This window comes from Oncorhynchus masou, chromosome 16 (genome assembly GCF_036934945.1).
Source record: "Oncorhynchus masou masou isolate Uvic2021 chromosome 16, UVic_Omas_1.1, whole genome shotgun sequence".
Taxonomy (NCBI): domain Eukaryota; kingdom Metazoa; phylum Chordata; class Actinopteri; order Salmoniformes; family Salmonidae; genus Oncorhynchus; species Oncorhynchus masou.
In genome coordinates this window covers 9,193,387-9,211,655 of record NC_088227.1, presented here as the reverse complement: position 1 = coordinate 9,211,655, position 18,269 = coordinate 9,193,387, and the positions used below count along the sequence as shown (strand labels likewise).

The following is an 18,269-nucleotide window of genomic DNA, read 5'->3' as shown; positions in this document are numbered from 1 at the left end:
GGGTAGCTATTGCGGCCAGCCTCCTTACCCAGATGGGGTGGGGTGGGGGGGATGGGGGGGGGGCAAGCCTGGCGGTGGCATCTGGCCAAAGGTATCGGCCTACAGAGATACCATCTTGCAAGGCGCCGAAAAGTGCGAAGCATCATTAACTCCAGAAAAGCTTGGTTTGCACGAATTTGAAGGGAGGCATGGTGAGTGACACATCAGGGAAAAAAAGCTGTTATACTGAATCATTATACGAAGTTATTTTACCAACTGCAAATGTATCATTTTCATTTTACCAGGAGCCAACAACATAAATCTACAGGAATTAGGCAAATCCAAACATATGAACGAGGCATTTCCCGTTTAGCATGCCTTTATTAAGCACAGTTAGGCTATAAAAATATATAATACAGCTTCTGCAGATATAATTTACAAAATTACAAATAGGCCTACATGATATTGTTAACGTTTTTTAAATGTCCCTTTTCGGACAGAGGCCCAAACAAATAGAGATGGTTCACGTTTGTTTGAACCCAGAGAGCATGCAGGATTATCATCGGTTGTGAGAAACAATGCGTTGGAACTGTCGAGACTTGTAGGCTGGCTACATAATTCGTGTTACACAATTTCGATTGGGATGAGTTTTGAATGAGTGGAATTTTAAATATATAATAATGATGTCCTAATCAACCCAACACCGCTGCATTGGTGCAGGTGAACAAGACTGCACCACCATTCATGTCGACATTCGATTATTCTACTAGTAGATTATGCATTTTTTTGAAATCTTTTAATTTTACGCATTTTCTTTCGGCTACATTGCCTGTGATCTTGACGGTCCGTTGGTTTCGTTGGGTTAGGAAGCGGAGGTCGGGAGAGATAGTCCGTGTACGCTCAACGCCTCGTGCTGGTGCTTGCTCAAGGGACCGGGAGGTTTTCTGTCTCCTGCGAAAAACAAACAAGAGATACGGTCATGGAACAAATAAATCGTAATTCTATCCATCATCAGAACAGTGGGAACACAAAGGCGTGTTAGATGTAGGTCCCAAAGCCGTGGCAAGAAGAGCAGATATCGCTACACAATCTCCAAAGAAAACGCCATACAATACCTCACCATAACTGCAGCAACAGAAATATGGCATGGGCTGGCCGTTTTAATTATTGAGATATCTAGACAGAGTAGTCTTCGATGTCTCATCTGACATAGATCAAGGTTATTGGACTGTCAATAGTAGCCTATCAAGTGGTTATGGAATCATATGTGTCCATTGTATTGTAGACCAAATATACTACTGAACACAAATATAAACGCAGCTGTTGGTCCCATGAGCTGAAATAAAAGATCCTAGAAATGTTCCATATGCACAAAAAGCTTATTTCTCTCAAATGTTGTGAGCAAATTTGTTTACATCCATGTTAGTGAGTATTTCTCATTTCCCAAGATAATCCATCCACCTGACAGGTGTGGCATATCAAGAGACTGATAAAACAGCAGGATCATTACAAAGGTGCACCTTGTGCTGGGGGTCAATAAAATACCACTCCAAGATGTGCCGTTTTGTCCCACAACACAATGCCACAGATGTCTCAAGTTTTGAGGGAGCATGCAATTGGCATGATGACTGCATGAATGTCCACCAGAGCCGTTTCCAGATAATTGAAGGTTCATCTTTCTACCACAAGCCACCTCGTTTTCTAGAATTTGGCAGTATGTCCAATCCATCTCACAACCGCAGACCACATTTATCCACGCCAGCCCCAGGACCTCCACGTCAGGCTTTTTCACCTGCGGCATCTTCTTAGATCACCCACCAGGACAGGTGATGAAACTTTAATTAAGCAATCTTTTGTGGGGAAAAACTGAATCCTTGAAATTGTTGCATGTTGCTTTTATATTTTTGGTCAGCATATGTAGCAATCTTTCTTCACAAAAATATAATAGGGACATAGGCCAAGCTACTGACATCAAAATGATTGGATAAACATCAGCATCATGTAGACCTCCTCAAGTATTTAATGTAGAATGGTGCTCATTGGTGTTACATTAATTAGCTTATCAGGCTATATCTTCATGACGTATTTTTAAAAATGTGAATAAGTCGAATGAATGAATTGACATCGCTAATTTCATGGTTGTTCTCATTTATATTAAATTACCTCTGACATTTGTATCTGTAAAAATAAAAACCTTCCAAATCGGCCTAGTCGTCAAGCCAACGCACTAAAAGCTTGCAAATAGGAACATAAGATAGCCTAACATTTCTTCGAAAATTTGAATAAACATAATTTGAACATCATAACTGCAACTTTATATTTTTAAGAATATGTAGGCCTAAAAGTTTTGAAGAGTAAGGTCGAAATCGTTATAGTAATCATATAGGCCTGTTAAAATATTATTAATGGGTTCTTCAAGATAACCTACAGGCCTACAGTCATCACCTGAGTGGGTACTGCTGTGCAATACCTATAGACCAAAACGACTTGCACAGTAGCCTACACTTCCAAAGCCTTCTCCCAGAGGACTTAACGGTTTCCTTATGAGTCGCACAAAACAGCGCCTGCTCTGTTCAGACATTCTCTAAATGTCAACTGTTGTCCTAGACCCCCTAATTGGGCACCTACTGTTGGGTCGTTAGCTTTCGACCCACAACCCCTAATATTTTTATTTTTTTGACGAGTGCATTTACAAATTGCTGGTGTTTGATTGACAGCTGCCTTTAGCCGCGCCTGCCACTGTTCTGCATTCAAATATCACCTGCATATTTGAAATGTAAAAACGTGTAGCTAAGTACAGAGACTGCATGGCTTACCTTCTCGTGCTGAGTGTTTGAAGGACATCGCCATGTGGAGGTCTCCACCTTGCATCGTTGCTTCGCTGTTGGGGTGGGCAAGACTTGTGCTTTGAGACTGCCAGTGGTGTCCCGTTGTCATATAGTTACCTGCTGGTCCACCATACACCCCATATTGGTTTGGGGGAGAGTAGGCACAAGCATAACTAGATAGGTTTGAAGAAGACTGGAGAGGAAAACAAGAAAATAAAGCATTTTAAGCACAGAGAAGCAAAACGCCCTAACACGTTTATGCGTGCATTGTATTTACAGAGGAAATGTAGTGGAAACGGATTTCTGATCAAACTATGAACATATTCGTTGTTTGTGTATTGTTTGTGTATTTGATTCATAAATGTACCTGAGGAAACTTGATGTCTGCCTCTAGGGAGGATTTCTCTATTCCGTTGACACCATGGGCAGAGGAAAACGTCGCTCTATTTACGCTCGCCCACTCCTCCATTTTTGATGGGTACCCCTCAGCTCCAGCGATGGCTGTGGGAAATGTTTCAGTGTAGAATGTAACATTATTAAGTCTACAAACCATTTTAGGTTTTATTCGATTTGTATCGATATTTTCAGATACACCTCTGCTGATGACAACATTCCTCTTGCACAAATACATGCTATGATTAACATTGTTTTTGATTTAGGTCATTTCGTGTGGAAATTCTTCGTTAAACACACACTTCAACCAATCTTTATTTTCTAAAATCTGATCGAATGTTTTTGGCCACAATGTGTTCAATGCCATGTTTTTGTAAGATCTAAATGTCTATGAAATTTTAGAACAACATTTAATATTTTAAACATTCTTGTTTATTTGACACCTACAGTGTTTGCCTCTTCGATTTATAGAGGCATTATAACATTATAACATTATAACGCATATTCTGAATGGAAACAATGATATCTCATTACGTTACATTAACGTTCACAATGGGCTACGGGTTCGATGTAGAACTATGAGTAGGCCTACGAATAGCCAAACCACAAAGTAGTCCTCACACCGATAGGCTAGGCTTATTTGACCATTGACACATTTCAAGAGGATTTAGCGTCCATATATATATCAGATGTGTAATTTGGCTCCTTTATCAATAGGCATTTTTTTTAATTAGTTGTATGACTAACGTATAGTGCTATTTTAGGCGTAGCCTATTAGGCCCATAATACCGTTTCACTATTTTACAGTTAGACCTATAATGTTATTTTATTTATCAATCTATGTCGTTTAATATAAGTTGGTTGTTTTACGTTGTTTCTCATTCATATGGAATTGTATGATATATCTGTTTGATTGACAAGAAACACTGATTCGTAAATATTGAACTATTATGCATCTGGAAATATTGCCAATTTGAGAACTGTGTATGCACTCAGTAATGCAGTTTCTGAAGAAACAACTGAGCTACAAGATTCAAATTCAATTTTGCCACCAACCTGCAGGGTCCATGAAGGCTCGGATGCCCAAAATGTTGCTGACTGTGTGCACGGAAGGCCAACCATGGCGGGAGAGGCTGACATGGCCCGGCGTGACCGGTATACCGGGACCGCTGCCAATTTTTGTCCCAGTGGGCGACATTGCGCTGGGGTATGAGTACGGGTACATGTGGTTGTAGGAGAGCTGAGGATGGATTGGCTTGCTGTTCTCATACTGGCCCGGCTGTGAAAGATTTCCTATTTTGTTGCGTAAAATACGGCTTATGGAGCTGACGGAGGGAACGTTATACTTATCACACACTGCATCTGCAAGAAGCCTGTCCCTGATCTCCCAAGCAAATATTCCAGGGTCTCCTTGTTTGTAATCCCTTATGCTTTTCACCACGTTGGGTGTTGTGACCCGGGGTTTACTTCCTCCTATGGCACCGGGCAATATCGAACCCGTCTCGTTGTATCTCGCTAGTATCTTGCTCACACAGCCATGAGAGACTCGAAGCTGTCTACTGATGTCACACGGTCGTATTCCAAGTTGAGCTAATTCCACGATTCTGATCCGAATCGAATTTGGAAGGGGGCGTCCATTGACAAATACCCCGCCAAGCTGGTTTACTTCTCCATATGTATGATCTGCAAGAAACAAATAAGGAATTGCATTGAGGTGCATAGACTCGACAGATCAGTGTAACCGTGTTTTAAACAAATAGCATAACCACAATAGCCTGTAGTTTATGGCTTAATGCACAGTGCGCACTCACGTTTCGAAAGCACCCTTCCCCATCCTTGATCTAACCTATATCATTAGTATTATTATGGCCTTCAAATACAATTTCCAATAACCTATAATGATCTCAAACTTTGGAAAGCAGCTCAATCCAAATATGGGTTAAAAATAAATGGAAACAAAGACATGGACGCTGCCAATGGAATGATACATGGATGCACGCATTTGAGAATAGGATAGTGCAATATAATGGTAAAACCTCTAAATCTCTTTTTATGCAAATATTTTCTCTTGATGAGTCCATGCCAAATTAATTACGGCACACTGGGCACATAACTCAGTTGAACATCTTTTCCGCGTTAGTTCAACGTAATTCCATTGAAATGACGTGTAAACTACGTTGATTCAACCAGTGTGTACCCAGTAGGGAGAGCTTACCCATTGCCTTTGGTGTGAGATGTTGTCCTTTAGCAGTTAAGAATGGCCGAAAAGTGCGGTCTCTCCCCTCTGCACATGAGATGGGGAAAATCGTTTTGCTGTGCGTTTTCCCTTTAGCTCTGCCCTTTCATTTCTGGTAAGATGACCGAAGACGGCGAGTTTGGGCAAAGGTACTGAAGTGATTTTTGTCCCATAAGGGAAAATTTGTCCATCCCGAAGGCTCAAGTGTGCGGAGATTCATTTGACGCGTCCATTACGTCAATCTCGTTGGCTGCGGCTCAAGACTATTTCCCCATTTCATTGGTCTCCTCCTTCGCGTGTATGTTAGCCCAGGCTACTTCACCGAATCTTTTCCGGGTTTTAGAGTTGAACTTCTGTCAAGAGGGCCTTTGTCACACCGACGAGAACTCTTGGTAATCGGAGCATGCTTGCTTGGAAATTAAAATCTAACGAAAGCTATTCTCTATGACAAGGACGTCTCTGTTTAAATATTTTTTATTAATAATGTCTAGCATTAACTTGCCATTAGGAGCAGTTATTTTTAATGCATTTACTGATTGGTGCTGATGTGCACGTTTTCGGCCGTGATATAGGTTTGCAATATAACGTTAATTTGCATTGTTATCCATCCGAATAGTTACCTGCAGTCATTGAAACGTGGACTGGAAGGCATGGACCTATATAGACATGTGCTAAAAACACCGAAAATCTGCCAATTGTGCTTGAATATACCTACTCTACCATCATTGCAAATAATTTAATCTGCATGTGCACAATGACCATATGGAAACCATACTCAATTCATAATATTTCTAGTTTAATAGAATACAAACCATTTCTAACAATGAATTTTGATGGATCCCTGGTGTACTTGATTAAGGGAGTGATGATTACTTTGGTTACCCATGGCTAAGGCTAGCTGATACATTGACGGCATGGCTGATGTATTATTTTCATGTGGAGCCTTTTAGTTTCTGTAGTATTTAAAGACTATTGATTGCATGCTTAATGACGTTGGACCCTTTCAGTTTCCAAACAAATTGTATAGCTATTGATTATGATAGGTCTATACCTATCAGACACACGTAGGCATACGAATAATGTACTCCTCACACCAACAAAATAATTCAAATTATTTAGACGTTTTTGAATCCACAGAAGTTGACCAAACATCTGTAAAAAAATTGTTTACTGTAAGAGTCTCTTTTTAAAGCTCAGAAGCTATTCATACCCCTTGACTTAATCCATATTTTGTTGTGTTACAGCCTGAATTCAAAATCGATTAAATGTGTTTTCCTTTCACGTATCTATACACAATACCTCATAATGACAAAGTGAAAACATTTTTGCAACATTTTTGCAAATTTATTGAAAATTAAATAAATATGTAATTTATAGAAGTATTCACACCCTTGAGTCAATACTTTGTTGGAACCACCTTTGGCAGCAATTACATCTGTGAGTCTTTTGTAAGTCCAAGAGCTTTCCTCACCTGGATTGTGCAACATTTGCTCATTTATTATTTTCATAATTCTTCAACCTCTGTCAAAATTGGTTGTTGATCATTGCTGGACCACAATTTTCAGGTCTTGCCATAGATTGTCAAGTATAATTAATCAAAGCTGTAACTCGGCCACTAAGGAACATTCACTGTCTTCTTGGTAAGCAACTCCAGTGTAAATTTGGCCTTGTCTTTTACGCCTAGTGGTTAGAGCGTTGGACTAGTAACCGGAAGGTTTCAAGTTCAAACCCCCGAGCTGACAAGGTACAAATCTGTCGTTCTGCCCCTAAACAGGCAGTTAACCCACTGTTCCTAGGCCGTCATTGAAAATAAGAATTTGTTCTTAACTGACTTGCCTAGTTAAATAAAGGTAAAATAAAAAATAAAAAATTGTCCTGCTGAAAAGTGAAGTTATTTCCCAATGTCTGGTGGAAAGCAGATTGAACCGGTTTGCCTCTAGAATTTTGCCTGTGCTTAGCTCCATTCCATTTCTTTTTTGTCCTTTAATACTCCACAGTCCTTAACGATTGCAAGCACTCCTATAAAATGATGCAGTCACCACCATGTTTTAAAATATGTAGAGTGGTACTCAGTAATGTGTTCTATTGGATATACCCTAAACATAACAGTTTGTTTTCAGGACAAAACTTGAATTGCTTTGCAAATTATTTTATTACTTTAGTGCCTTGTTGCAAACAGGATGGATGTTTTTGAATATTTTTATTCTGTACAGACTTCCTTCTTTTCACTCTGTCAGTCAGGTTAGTATTGTGGAGTAACTACAATGTTGTTGATCCATCCTCAGTTTTCTGCTATCCCCCATTGAACTCTGTAGCTGTTTTAAAATCACGATTGGCCTCATGGTGAAATCTCTGAGCGGTTTCCTTCCTCTCTGGCAACTGAGTTAGGAAAGACGCCTGTATCTTTGTAGTGACTGGGTGTACTGATACAACATCCAAAGTTTAATTAATAACTTCACCATGCTCAAAGGAATATTCAATGTCTATTTTTTTACCCTTCTACCAACAGGTGCTCTTCTTTTTCGAGGCATTGGAAAAGCTCCCTGGTCTCTGTGGTTGAATCTCTGTTGGAAATTCACTGCTTGATTGAGGACCTTACATATACTTGTATGTGTGGGGTACAGAGTTGAGGTAGTTATTACTTAAATCATGTTAACACTATTATTTCACAGAGAGTGAGCCCATGCAACTTATATGTGACTTGTTAAGCACAATTTTACTCCTGAACTTCTTTAGGCTTGTCATAGTAAAGGGGTTGAATACTTATTGACTCAAGACATTTTTGTTTTTCATTTGTAATTAATATGTGAACATTTCGAAAAACATAATTCCACTTTGATATTATGGGGTATTGAGTGTAGGCCAGTGACCAAAAAAAATCTACATTTAATCCATTTTAATTGCGGGCTGTCACACAGCAAAATGTGTAAAAGGTCAAAGGGTGTGAATACTTTCTGATTGCTGTTCAGCTCGTTACAGTGGTTACATTATACATATTTGGCATGCAGGCATACTGTGTATTTTGGTCTTTGCCACTCTTTTTCTCTGAATAATTATGTTAATAGTTTATTGGGCCACACTATTTCTTAGTTGCCTATAAACAAATGCAACATTTCTTTTGTTATAGCCATAATATCAGCAAGAAGGTGTTTGGGTGTTGTTTTATTCACTACATGTATATTTGTTTTACATATTCATTCAAATTGATTACAAATTATCTGCACTGATATGTTTCTATTAAAATCAAAAATATGAAACTTTTGTTGTGTTTTTTGTTAGCTAGGCTTCTGCCATAGGAGTACTGCGAGGTGACTACTTCTTTATTTAAATGATTACCCCTGAAAGTAGCGGTTTATACCCTTTAAACTGGTAAAATCTTGTTTCAATTTTCTTTCTTCCTTTTATTGAGAACATTTCTGTTCTCATTTCTTGCTTTTTTTGATTGAATGTTTGTGAGGATAATGATCTCATCGTTCAGTCAGAGGACTTGATCAAGACAAGGCTCGTGCAAGGCAAGGTGTCACTGAAAATAGTATAGGCTACAGTGCATATCCACACCTGCATGTGCATAACATATTTTTTTTATAAGAATTTGATATAGGCAGCTTGCTGTATTTATTGCACATAGATCATAAAAAGACACCTGGTTTTGTGATTTAATAATCATTTGGTGGGTGATAATATTTGTCCTATTTCATACATGTCGACTTACAACCCAGCTAGCACATAATGTTGTGAGAACCATAGAGCTTGGTGAGAGCGTGGTGGTCCTATAGTTATTTTGCATACAACCTTCCCACAACTTTGTGGGAATGGTGTAGAATAGTAACTTGGCTTGGGGACATTCTCAGCATATTTAAGGAACTTGACAAAAACAAAAACGCTGTTAATACTTCCAGCAGAACATTTCCTAAAAGTTCAAACATGGTTACATTTCATTTAAATTTTGGGAATGTTTTGGGAATGTTCTCCAACTGGTTTGACATTGGGAACAGTCTCAAATAGTTAAGAAACAACGTTCTTCTGTGGGAATTTCAGTACTTCAGCATAACGTTTCCTACTGGCTTCCTCATAATTCTATTTAAAGTCATGTTCTCAAATTGTTCCAAGACTGTTAATTAATAATAAGGATCCGTCCCTTTTTTCAATTTGCACCTAAAATTACATACCCAAATCTAACTGCCTGTAGCTCAGGCCCTGAAGCAAGGATATGCAATTTTCTTGGCACCATTTGAAAATAAACACTTTGAAGTTTACGGAATATCTGGCCGTGCCCTCAGAGCGTGCGCAGACCAGCTCATTGGTGTGTTTACGGGCATATTCAATCTCTCCCACATGCTTCAAGATGGCCATCATTGTTCCTGTACCCAAGAAGGCAAAGGTAACTGAACTTAATGACTATCGCCCCGTAGCACTCACCTCTGTCATCATGAAGTGCTTTGAGAGACTAGTCAAGGATCATATCACCTCTACCTTACCTGTCACCCTAGACCCATTTCAATTTTATTACCGCCCGAATATATCCACAGAAAATGGAATAGCCATCACTCTGCACACTGCCCTATCCCATCTGGACAAGAGGAATACCTATGTAAGAATGCTGTTTATTGTCTATAGCTCAGCATTCAACACTGCCTGTTCCCCCCGCTATCATCCAGAAGGCAAGCGTCAGTATAGGTGCATCAAAGCTGACCGAGAGATGGAAAAACAGCTTCTATCTCAAGGCCATCAGGACTGTTAAAGGACTGTCACTAGCACATCACTAGCACATTCGAGCCTGCTGTCTATAGGCACAGACTAGGAATCACTGGTCACTTTAAGGAATGGAACACTAGTCACTTTAATAATGTTTACATATCTTGCATTACTAATCTCATATGTATATACTGTATTCTATACTATTCTATTGTATCTTAGTCACTTAATAATGTTTACATATCTTGCATTACTTATCTCATATGTATATACTGTATTCTATACTATTCTACTGTATGTTAGTCCGTTCCGCTCTGACGTCGCTTGTCCATATGTATATAGTCTTAATTCATTCCTACTTAGATTTGTGTGTATTGGGTATATGTTGTGTAATTTGTTAGATATTACTCCACTGTCTGAGCTAGAAGCACAAGCATTTCGCTACACCCGCAATAACATCTGCCAATCATGTGTATGTGACCAATAAAATTTGATTTGATTTGAAGACATCAAAACGATCAGTTGTGTTGTGACAAGTTAAGGGGGTATACAGAAGATGGCCCTATTTGGTAAAAGACCATGTCCATATTATTGCAAGAACGGCTCAAATAAGCAAAGAGAAACAACAGTTCATCATGAAGGTCAGTCAGTACGGAACATTTCAAGAATTTCGTTTCTTCAAGTGCAGTTGCAAAAACTATGATCTATGATGAAAGACCGCCACAGGAAAGAAAGATTCAGAGTTACCTCTGTTACACAGGATCACTTCATTAGATTTACCAGCTTCAGAAAATGCAGCCCAAATAAATGCTTCACGGAGTTCAAGTAACAGACACATCTCAACATTAACTGGTTCAGAAGAGACTGTGTGAATCATGGTCGAATTCCTCCAAAGAAACCACTACTAAAGGACACCATTAAGAAGAAGAGACTTTCTTGGGCCAAGAAACACAAGCAATGGACATTAGACTGGTGGAAATCTGTCCTTTTGGTCTGATGGTTCCAAATTTGAGATGTTGTCTTTGTGAGACTAGGTGAACGGATGATCTCCGCATGTGTGGTTCCCACCATGAAGCATTGAGGAGGAGGTGTGATGTTCTAGGGGTGCTTTACTGGTGACACTGTCTGTGACTTATTTAGAATTCAAGGCACACTTTACCAGCATGGCTACCACAGCATTCTGCAGCGATACGCCATCCCTTTTGGTTTGCGCTTAGTGGGACTATCATTTGTTTTTCAACAGGACAATGACCCAACACACCTCCAAGCTTTGTAAGGGCTATTTGACCAAGAAAGAGAGTGATGGAGTGCTGCATCAGATGACCTGGCCTCAATAATCACCTGACCTCAACCCAATTGAGATGGTTTGGGATGAGTTGGACCGCAGAGTGAAGGAAAAACAGGTGCTCAGCATATGTGGGAGCTCCTTCAAGACTGTTGGAAAAGCATTCCTCATGAAGCTGGTTGAGAGAATGCCAAGAGTGTGCAAAGCTGTCATCAAGGCAAAGGGTTGCTAATTTGAAGAATTTAAAACATTTTATATTTGTTTAACACTTTTTTGGTTACTACATGATTCCATATGTGTTATTTCATAGTTTTGATGTCGTACCTATAATTCTAAAATGTAGAAAATAGTACAAATAAAGAAAAACCCTTGAATGGGTAGGTGTGTCCAAACTTTTGACTGGTACTGTATATGTTTCGTTCTCAGCATCAACAAAAAAGGTCCAGTACAGTCAAAATTCAGTTTTTCAGTTTTTAAATCATATTTTACAACAGCTAATGGAACTAACACTGTAAAAGTGTGAAAACATGGATCAGTGTTATCTCTTGATAGTTTCTGGTTGAAAATACAATCTACACAGGACCTTCTTATCAGAAGGTTTGCATGGGTGGGAGTTTTGGCTTTCCATGGTGACATCACCATGCATTCAACTGGTTAATAGACCAATAACAAAGAGAGTTCCAAACTTTTCTGCCAATAACATAGTTTTCAGTTTTCCCCTCCCTCCCCACTCAGACCACTCCGAGACACTACTAGTAGAATTCTTGCTTGAGAATCGTTTTTTTGCTATAAAGCTACTTTTGTCCATTTCAATGGAAATCTATTACAGGAGGGTACCTAATTTTTTACCCAGAAGTTATTTGTTATTGATATAAAAACGGTTGCGTTGAGATTTTAGGTGTGTTCAGGTGTGTTGGCCCTGCCCAATAATTGGCTAGACCTGGTCTTAAGTTGTTCTTATTTCCTTTTAAATGGGTTTTGTTTGAATAGACTAGAAGGAATAGCTTTGTATTGCATTAAAAAAAACCTGGCATGCCAGCTCCATCCTTGTGGCGCAGTGGATTAACTCCATGATGGCGAACAGAAGATGATAGTTTTGAATCTCACTGTCACAATAATAAATACATGTGTTTTCATGATTATTGCCTAAGGAACTTAATTTCCATATGTCCTATTCGTGCTTCGAGTTTTAAAAAAAAGTTAACCCAGCAGTGTTATTAAGAATCTTATTGAAACATTCAGTGACAGTTTTAAGGAAGTTTTTTGGATAACTTAAAATCATTTCAGTTCTTAAAACCTTCAAGGAACCAGAGTAAAACATTCTCAGAACCTCTCTGCAACCTAGAAATAAACATTCCCAGAACAGGAAACATTTTCACCTCTGTTCTTAGAACGTTTAAAAAATGTTCAGTTTTACTGGTCAGGAAAAGTATGGCTTTGTTTCCACAACCAATAACAGACGTTCTCACAACTTTCAAGGAACCAAATGTTCTAGCTCGGTAGGGTGTATTATAAGCATGTGTCCTTTGGAAATGGGTTTTAATAACACTGCTAACTTATTTTGGGTTAACTTTTTTGAACTCCAAGCACAGATAGAGTGTCTCAGGAAGAGTTGCGATTTGCAAAAAACACATTTCCAATTCATGCATAAACAGTAATACACACTTCCCAGCTAGCACATTTGCTTCCTTGGAAGTTGGTGGAACATATGTTACCGGTTGTGGGAATGAAACCATCTGTTTCCGGACTGGTAAAACTGATTTTTTAAAACTCTGTTCCTTGAAAGTTTTCCTGGGAGGCTTTATTAAAGCTCTGAGAAAGGAAATTATAAGTTATTTAGAGTTTTTTAAATAACATCCTTAAAACTTTCACTGAATGTTTCAATAGCAAACCTGGAACAATTAAGATTATGTGTCTTGCTTAAGGGCACATCAACAGATTTTTCCACCTTATCAGTTCTGGGATTGGCCAATTTGAACTAGTGGCCTTTTGTTTACAGGCCCAACGCTACACTACTAGGCTGCCTGCCAAGCACATGTGACTTGGTTGTAGAGTTCTGTAAATCGATATGCTGATCACAGTTGAGAGCACATCCATGTCCTTGGCTTGATCTGATATGGGGTTGGAGATGAGGTGTGATGCATTCAGTAGAGAAATGTAGCTTCTGCAAGATATTCATTTTTCAAGTCTATTTTCTCAAGAAAATATTTCAATAATATTGACAATTCCACATAAATATCCTACACTAATTTGCATGCAGTCTACAATACGAAAGACAGTCAATGTTTCCTTTCTGGATATTCTGTTGTTAGATGTGAGCTCCATCTCATGTTTTCCCTGTCGCATTAGCCTGTCTGTGGGGCCCCTGGCTGGATCACCCTGCTGCCAGGACTTGGCTGTGCAGTTCTCTGCATCCTCCAGATGAGGCTGTGCACATCATAGAATTACATGTATATAGAACACAGTCATTTATATGTTCTCTATGGTGCCCATGCTATGGATGGTTTAGACTCTATGGGACAGTTTCCCGGACATAGATTAAGCCTATTCCTGGACTAAGAATAACAAGCACTTTTAATAGAGAGTCTCCATTGAGAATTATTTTTTATTCTGCATTAAAGTTAAGTTACCATGTTCCTACATGGCCAGTTTCCTGTACACAGACTAGACCTAGCCTTAGACTAAGTGTAAATTATAGCTGCCCAGACACTTCAACCTTGTTAATCTCACAACTTGTTAAATTCTCTTTTGTAGATGTCAGATATATCCATATGCACAATAAGCCCACATGAGTGTTACGCCTATTTATATTATTGGATGGCCATGTTGTTCTCTCATATAGTAACATCTGACCATTAAAGAGCCTGTAAGGAACAATTCAAGTCACAATCTTGAAAGTCGTCACTGAAGAATAGGTCTTACACTAATATGAATAAAATACATAATTACTCTGTAATGGGAAGAGAAAGGATGGACATTTAAGTCTGTCATTACAGAATAATTTTGCATACTGCTGGATCCTCACTTAGATACACACTCCTTATGAACCAGTGTAGGTGGCACCTATTTTTCTGCAATGGTAGTTATTCTATCAGTACGATGACCTTAGCTGGTCCCTGTGCACTACTACGTACAACACAAAAGCACATGTGTTTTGGGTGGAACTGCATAAACCACAGAAGAGGTCATTTATATAAATAAAAAAGGTTTAAAAAAAAATCATAATAATGGAGGTCTGACTTTTGACAATTATTCTGTTCCCTTACAAGAAAAATAAATTATATTCTATTCTCAAGAGCAGCAGCTTTGCAGTCTCTCCAGTCCCGCAGAACTGCATGGTGGCCATTGTGCATTATATCAACACTTACTGTAAGAGACAGCTGGTTAGCGGTGAGTATAGTAAAGTCCTATCCTACTCTACAGGCCAGAGACAATGCACTCTCATACTCAGTTGACCGCAAATCCTGAAAATGTATATTTATAGATGATGCAAAAATACTTGAGGCAAATATATATATTATCAGTATGACTGTTAGTATTCATGTATTGTAGTTGTAGAGTTTCTCAAAAGAAGAAAGGCATCCCACTAAGGGGGGGGGGGGGGGGAAATGGGGGGGGGGCTGAAAAGTCAGTGAATTCTAGAGTGAAATCAATTCATACCTTTGACTGCTGTGCAGTCCTCTTGAGAGCAAACCGTTTTCTTCCTGTTGATGAACGCCTCTAACCTCTGTTGTCAGCTTGATTACTGATACAAAGGCGCCACCATCTGGACAAACATGTACATTACAGTCCTTATCCAGCAGCGTGACCTATTGTTTTGGATTGAACACGCTATTGGAGGCTCATTTGCATACCTTTATGCTTCGCAGACGTGGCAGGTTGAACTGCAGGTGCAGTGTTCGTATTTCAAGTGTGCTGACTTTTATTATGCCTGACACATCTCCTATTGATGGCACTTGTGTTGTCACCAATTTGGTCACTTTATCAGTGACCTCATATACTTTTCATCTCTTGTCATCTTTAAATTGGTGATTGAAATGTTGGCATGTAGAACATGTTCTAGTCTAGTTAAATGATGCCATCTGCTAACTCAAATGGAACACAGTTTGATGGGGAATACTACTAGTAGATGTAAGCCAGTGTCAGTGAGTGCCAGTAGGTGACACTCTTGACGAAGAAGTACTTCTGAGAGCAATGATGGGATTGGTTTTTTGATTGAGGCTTTTTGTGTGGGTGTGGATGTGTGTGCGTGTGCGTGTGTTTACCTGTGTATGCTTACTCCTCCCTCGTGCCGCCACCAATGTTGTGGTAACAGTGTGACAGCTCCACCTAGGTGCTCTGCACTCTGGCACCACTTCATACTGGTTCTCTTCTCTCAATATTCTGTCTGGGCTGATTTCATTTTAAAACAGGGATCTGCCTGCATAAAGAATGATTAGTAAAGAATGATTCCCCTTGCCCTAAGAATTATTTATGTGATTATTTATGCCTCACAATTCTCTATGTAGCCTATTGCAAATCGATTCTGTAATAGGGTGAAACTAAGGGTTTTTGTAATGCATTTGGAATACTATGGTACTAAAGTATTTTAAATATGTCCAGGAAGTAAACTTTTTGCCTGATTAATCTGCTTACAACTGCTTACAACTCCTTAACAAATCTTCTTAGGGATAGGGGGCAGTATTTTCACGTCTGGATGAAAAGCGTGCCCAAAGTAAACTGCCTGTTACTCAGGCGCAGAGGCTAGGATATGCATATAATTGGTATATTTGGATAGAAAACACTCTAGAGTTTCTAGAACTGTTAAGATAATGTCTGTGAGTATAACAGAACTGATTTGGCAGGTGAAACTCCGAGGACAAACCATCCAGAGAGAAAAAAATTGAGGTCATAATATTTCCCATTGGTTTTCTATTGAAAGCCCTATTTAAGAGGAACCTGGTTGCAGTTCCTATGGCTTCCACTAGATGTCAACAGTCTTTAGAAATTGGCTGATGTTTTTCTTTTGAGAAATGAAGAAGTACAACTGTTCTTTGTGAGTGTCAAGCCAAGTGGACTCTACTGTTTGGTGTGCGTGAACTGGAACACGCTTCATGTTCTTTTTATCCGATATTTAACACAGTATATCCCGTCTTAAATTGTATCAATTATTTACGTTTTAGGATACCTTAGGTTGGAATAGGAACATTGTTTGAAGTGTTTGGATCAAGTTTACAGGTAACTAGATATTTTGTAGGTATGTTGGGCGAGTTGAAACCGGTGTATTTCTGAATGAAACGTGCCAAGTAAATTGACATTTTAGGGATATAAAGAAGGACATTATCGAACAAAAGGACCATTTGTGATGTTTCTGGGACATTTTGCAGTACCAACATAAGAAGATCTTCAAAGGTAAAGCATTTTTTATAATGTTATTTCTGACTTTTGTGTCGCCACCTGCCTGGTTGAAAAATAATTTTCATGTATTTGTATGCAGGGCGCTGTCCTCAGATAATCGCATGGTCTGCTTTCACTGTAAAGCCTTTTTGAAATCTGACACTGCGGCAGGATTAACAAGAAGTTAAACTTTATTTTGATGTATTACACTTATATTTTCGGTTATCTTGAATATTGATATTTCCGTCATTTGAATTTGGCGCTCTGCAATTTCACTGGTTGTTGTCAAATCGATCCTGATAAAGGGATTGGCACATGAAGGGATCACTAACATGTTTTAATGTCAGAATATATCTGATATATAATTTAGCTGTTCTGAATCTATACAGTATTGCATAAAGAAATAGCAGAATCATCACAATATAGTTTTTTCCCCTTGCCCCAAGAATTATGTTTATTTTGTGTCCAATGTCCAGGATTGTTGGGGTGCTCGGACCCGAAAGGTTAGAATAAACCAACACCGCTCTATCTGAGAACCTGCTGGGAATGGACATGTGGGATGTTTCTTTGTTTGCTCCTTTAAGAAAGCAGAGAAGCTTCTGCTTGGCCATGTCATGATTTCTCTCTCTTGGACTGAGCCCAATTGATTATGCTGAAAATTGATCCGGAATTGCCAAATTCAAGTAGCATCATGATGTGTTGATAATAACGACAAATAAGGTTCACAATCTGGCAAACATTGCCTTTGGGCTACAAAGCTTTGGGCTACAAAGTGTGCTTTAATAAGCCATTAATCAATCGTATATCAATTACAGAAACGTCGTATTTGTCCAGAAATAAAGCAGCGTACATTTGAAGGAAGGACCCTTCCTGGAGTGATTATATCTCAAGAAGCAGGCAATCAGAACGTGCATGGGCACAATGAGAGGTGATTCGACTCTTTAGGCCATATAGGCAGCAGTGTGTACCATAGAGATTGTAATTCTATGGTGTGTACACTGTGAGTGAGAGAGTAAACATGTAAATATCAGTGAAGTGGTCTTGTAAGCGATAGCCTCTCGCCCTGTCTAAATGTGTTTGAGAACCGCTTTACTGGTCAAACAAATACGCAAGTGTTACCAAAGTAATAATACAATAATAATAATAATGTGTGTGTGTGTGTGTGTGTGTGTGTGTGTGTGTGTGTGTGTGTGTGTGTGTGTGTGTGTGTGTGTGTGTGTGTGTGTGTGTGTGTGTGTGTGTGTGTGTGTGTGTGTTAGAGGCTGCTGGGGTCAGAGATGAATGAAGAGATAGTTCATTGAAAGCAGTTGAACACCATGACAACCAGGAGGAGCCACGGATTTATTCCAAACAGTTACGGCGCATTGTAAGGGGGGCGTCAATCATCTATTATCTTGCCCCCGAAATAAATGCTAAATCTCAGCCTGCACAAAAACTTCCAAAAGAAGCAGGACATTTGTCTACATTTCCATCATTG

At 39.1% G+C, this 18,269-nt stretch overlaps 1 protein-coding gene across 1 annotated transcript; it reads right to left on the bottom strand.

The window, feature by feature from the left end:
- Nucleotides 1–340: 340 nt before the first annotated feature.
- LOC135557429 (paired box protein Pax-1-like) lies at nt 341–5,695 on the bottom strand. Its single transcript, XM_064990683.1, has 5 exons — nt 5,416–5,695; nt 4,257–4,883; nt 3,175–3,308; nt 2,796–3,000; nt 341–930 (listed from the first exon to the last, which is right to left on the bottom strand). Exons 1-5 carry the CDS (start codon nt 5,417–5,419, stop codon nt 842–844), a joined length of 1,059 nt encoding a protein of 352 aa, XP_064846755.1. The 5' UTR covers nt 5,420–5,695; the 3' UTR covers nt 341–841.
- Between the last annotated feature and the right edge of the window lie 12,574 nt (nt 5,696–18,269).

Coding starts and splice junctions, on each gene's coding strand:
- LOC135557429 (XM_064990683.1), bottom strand. Junction 3,309..4,256: donor AGCCTTCATGGACCCTGCAG/GTTGGTGGCAAA, acceptor CATTTCCCACAG/CCATCGCTGGAGCTGAGGGG. Junction 3,001..3,174: donor CAGACATCAAGTTTCCTCAG/GTACATTTATGA, acceptor TTTCCTCTCCAG/TCTTCTTCAAACCTATCTAG.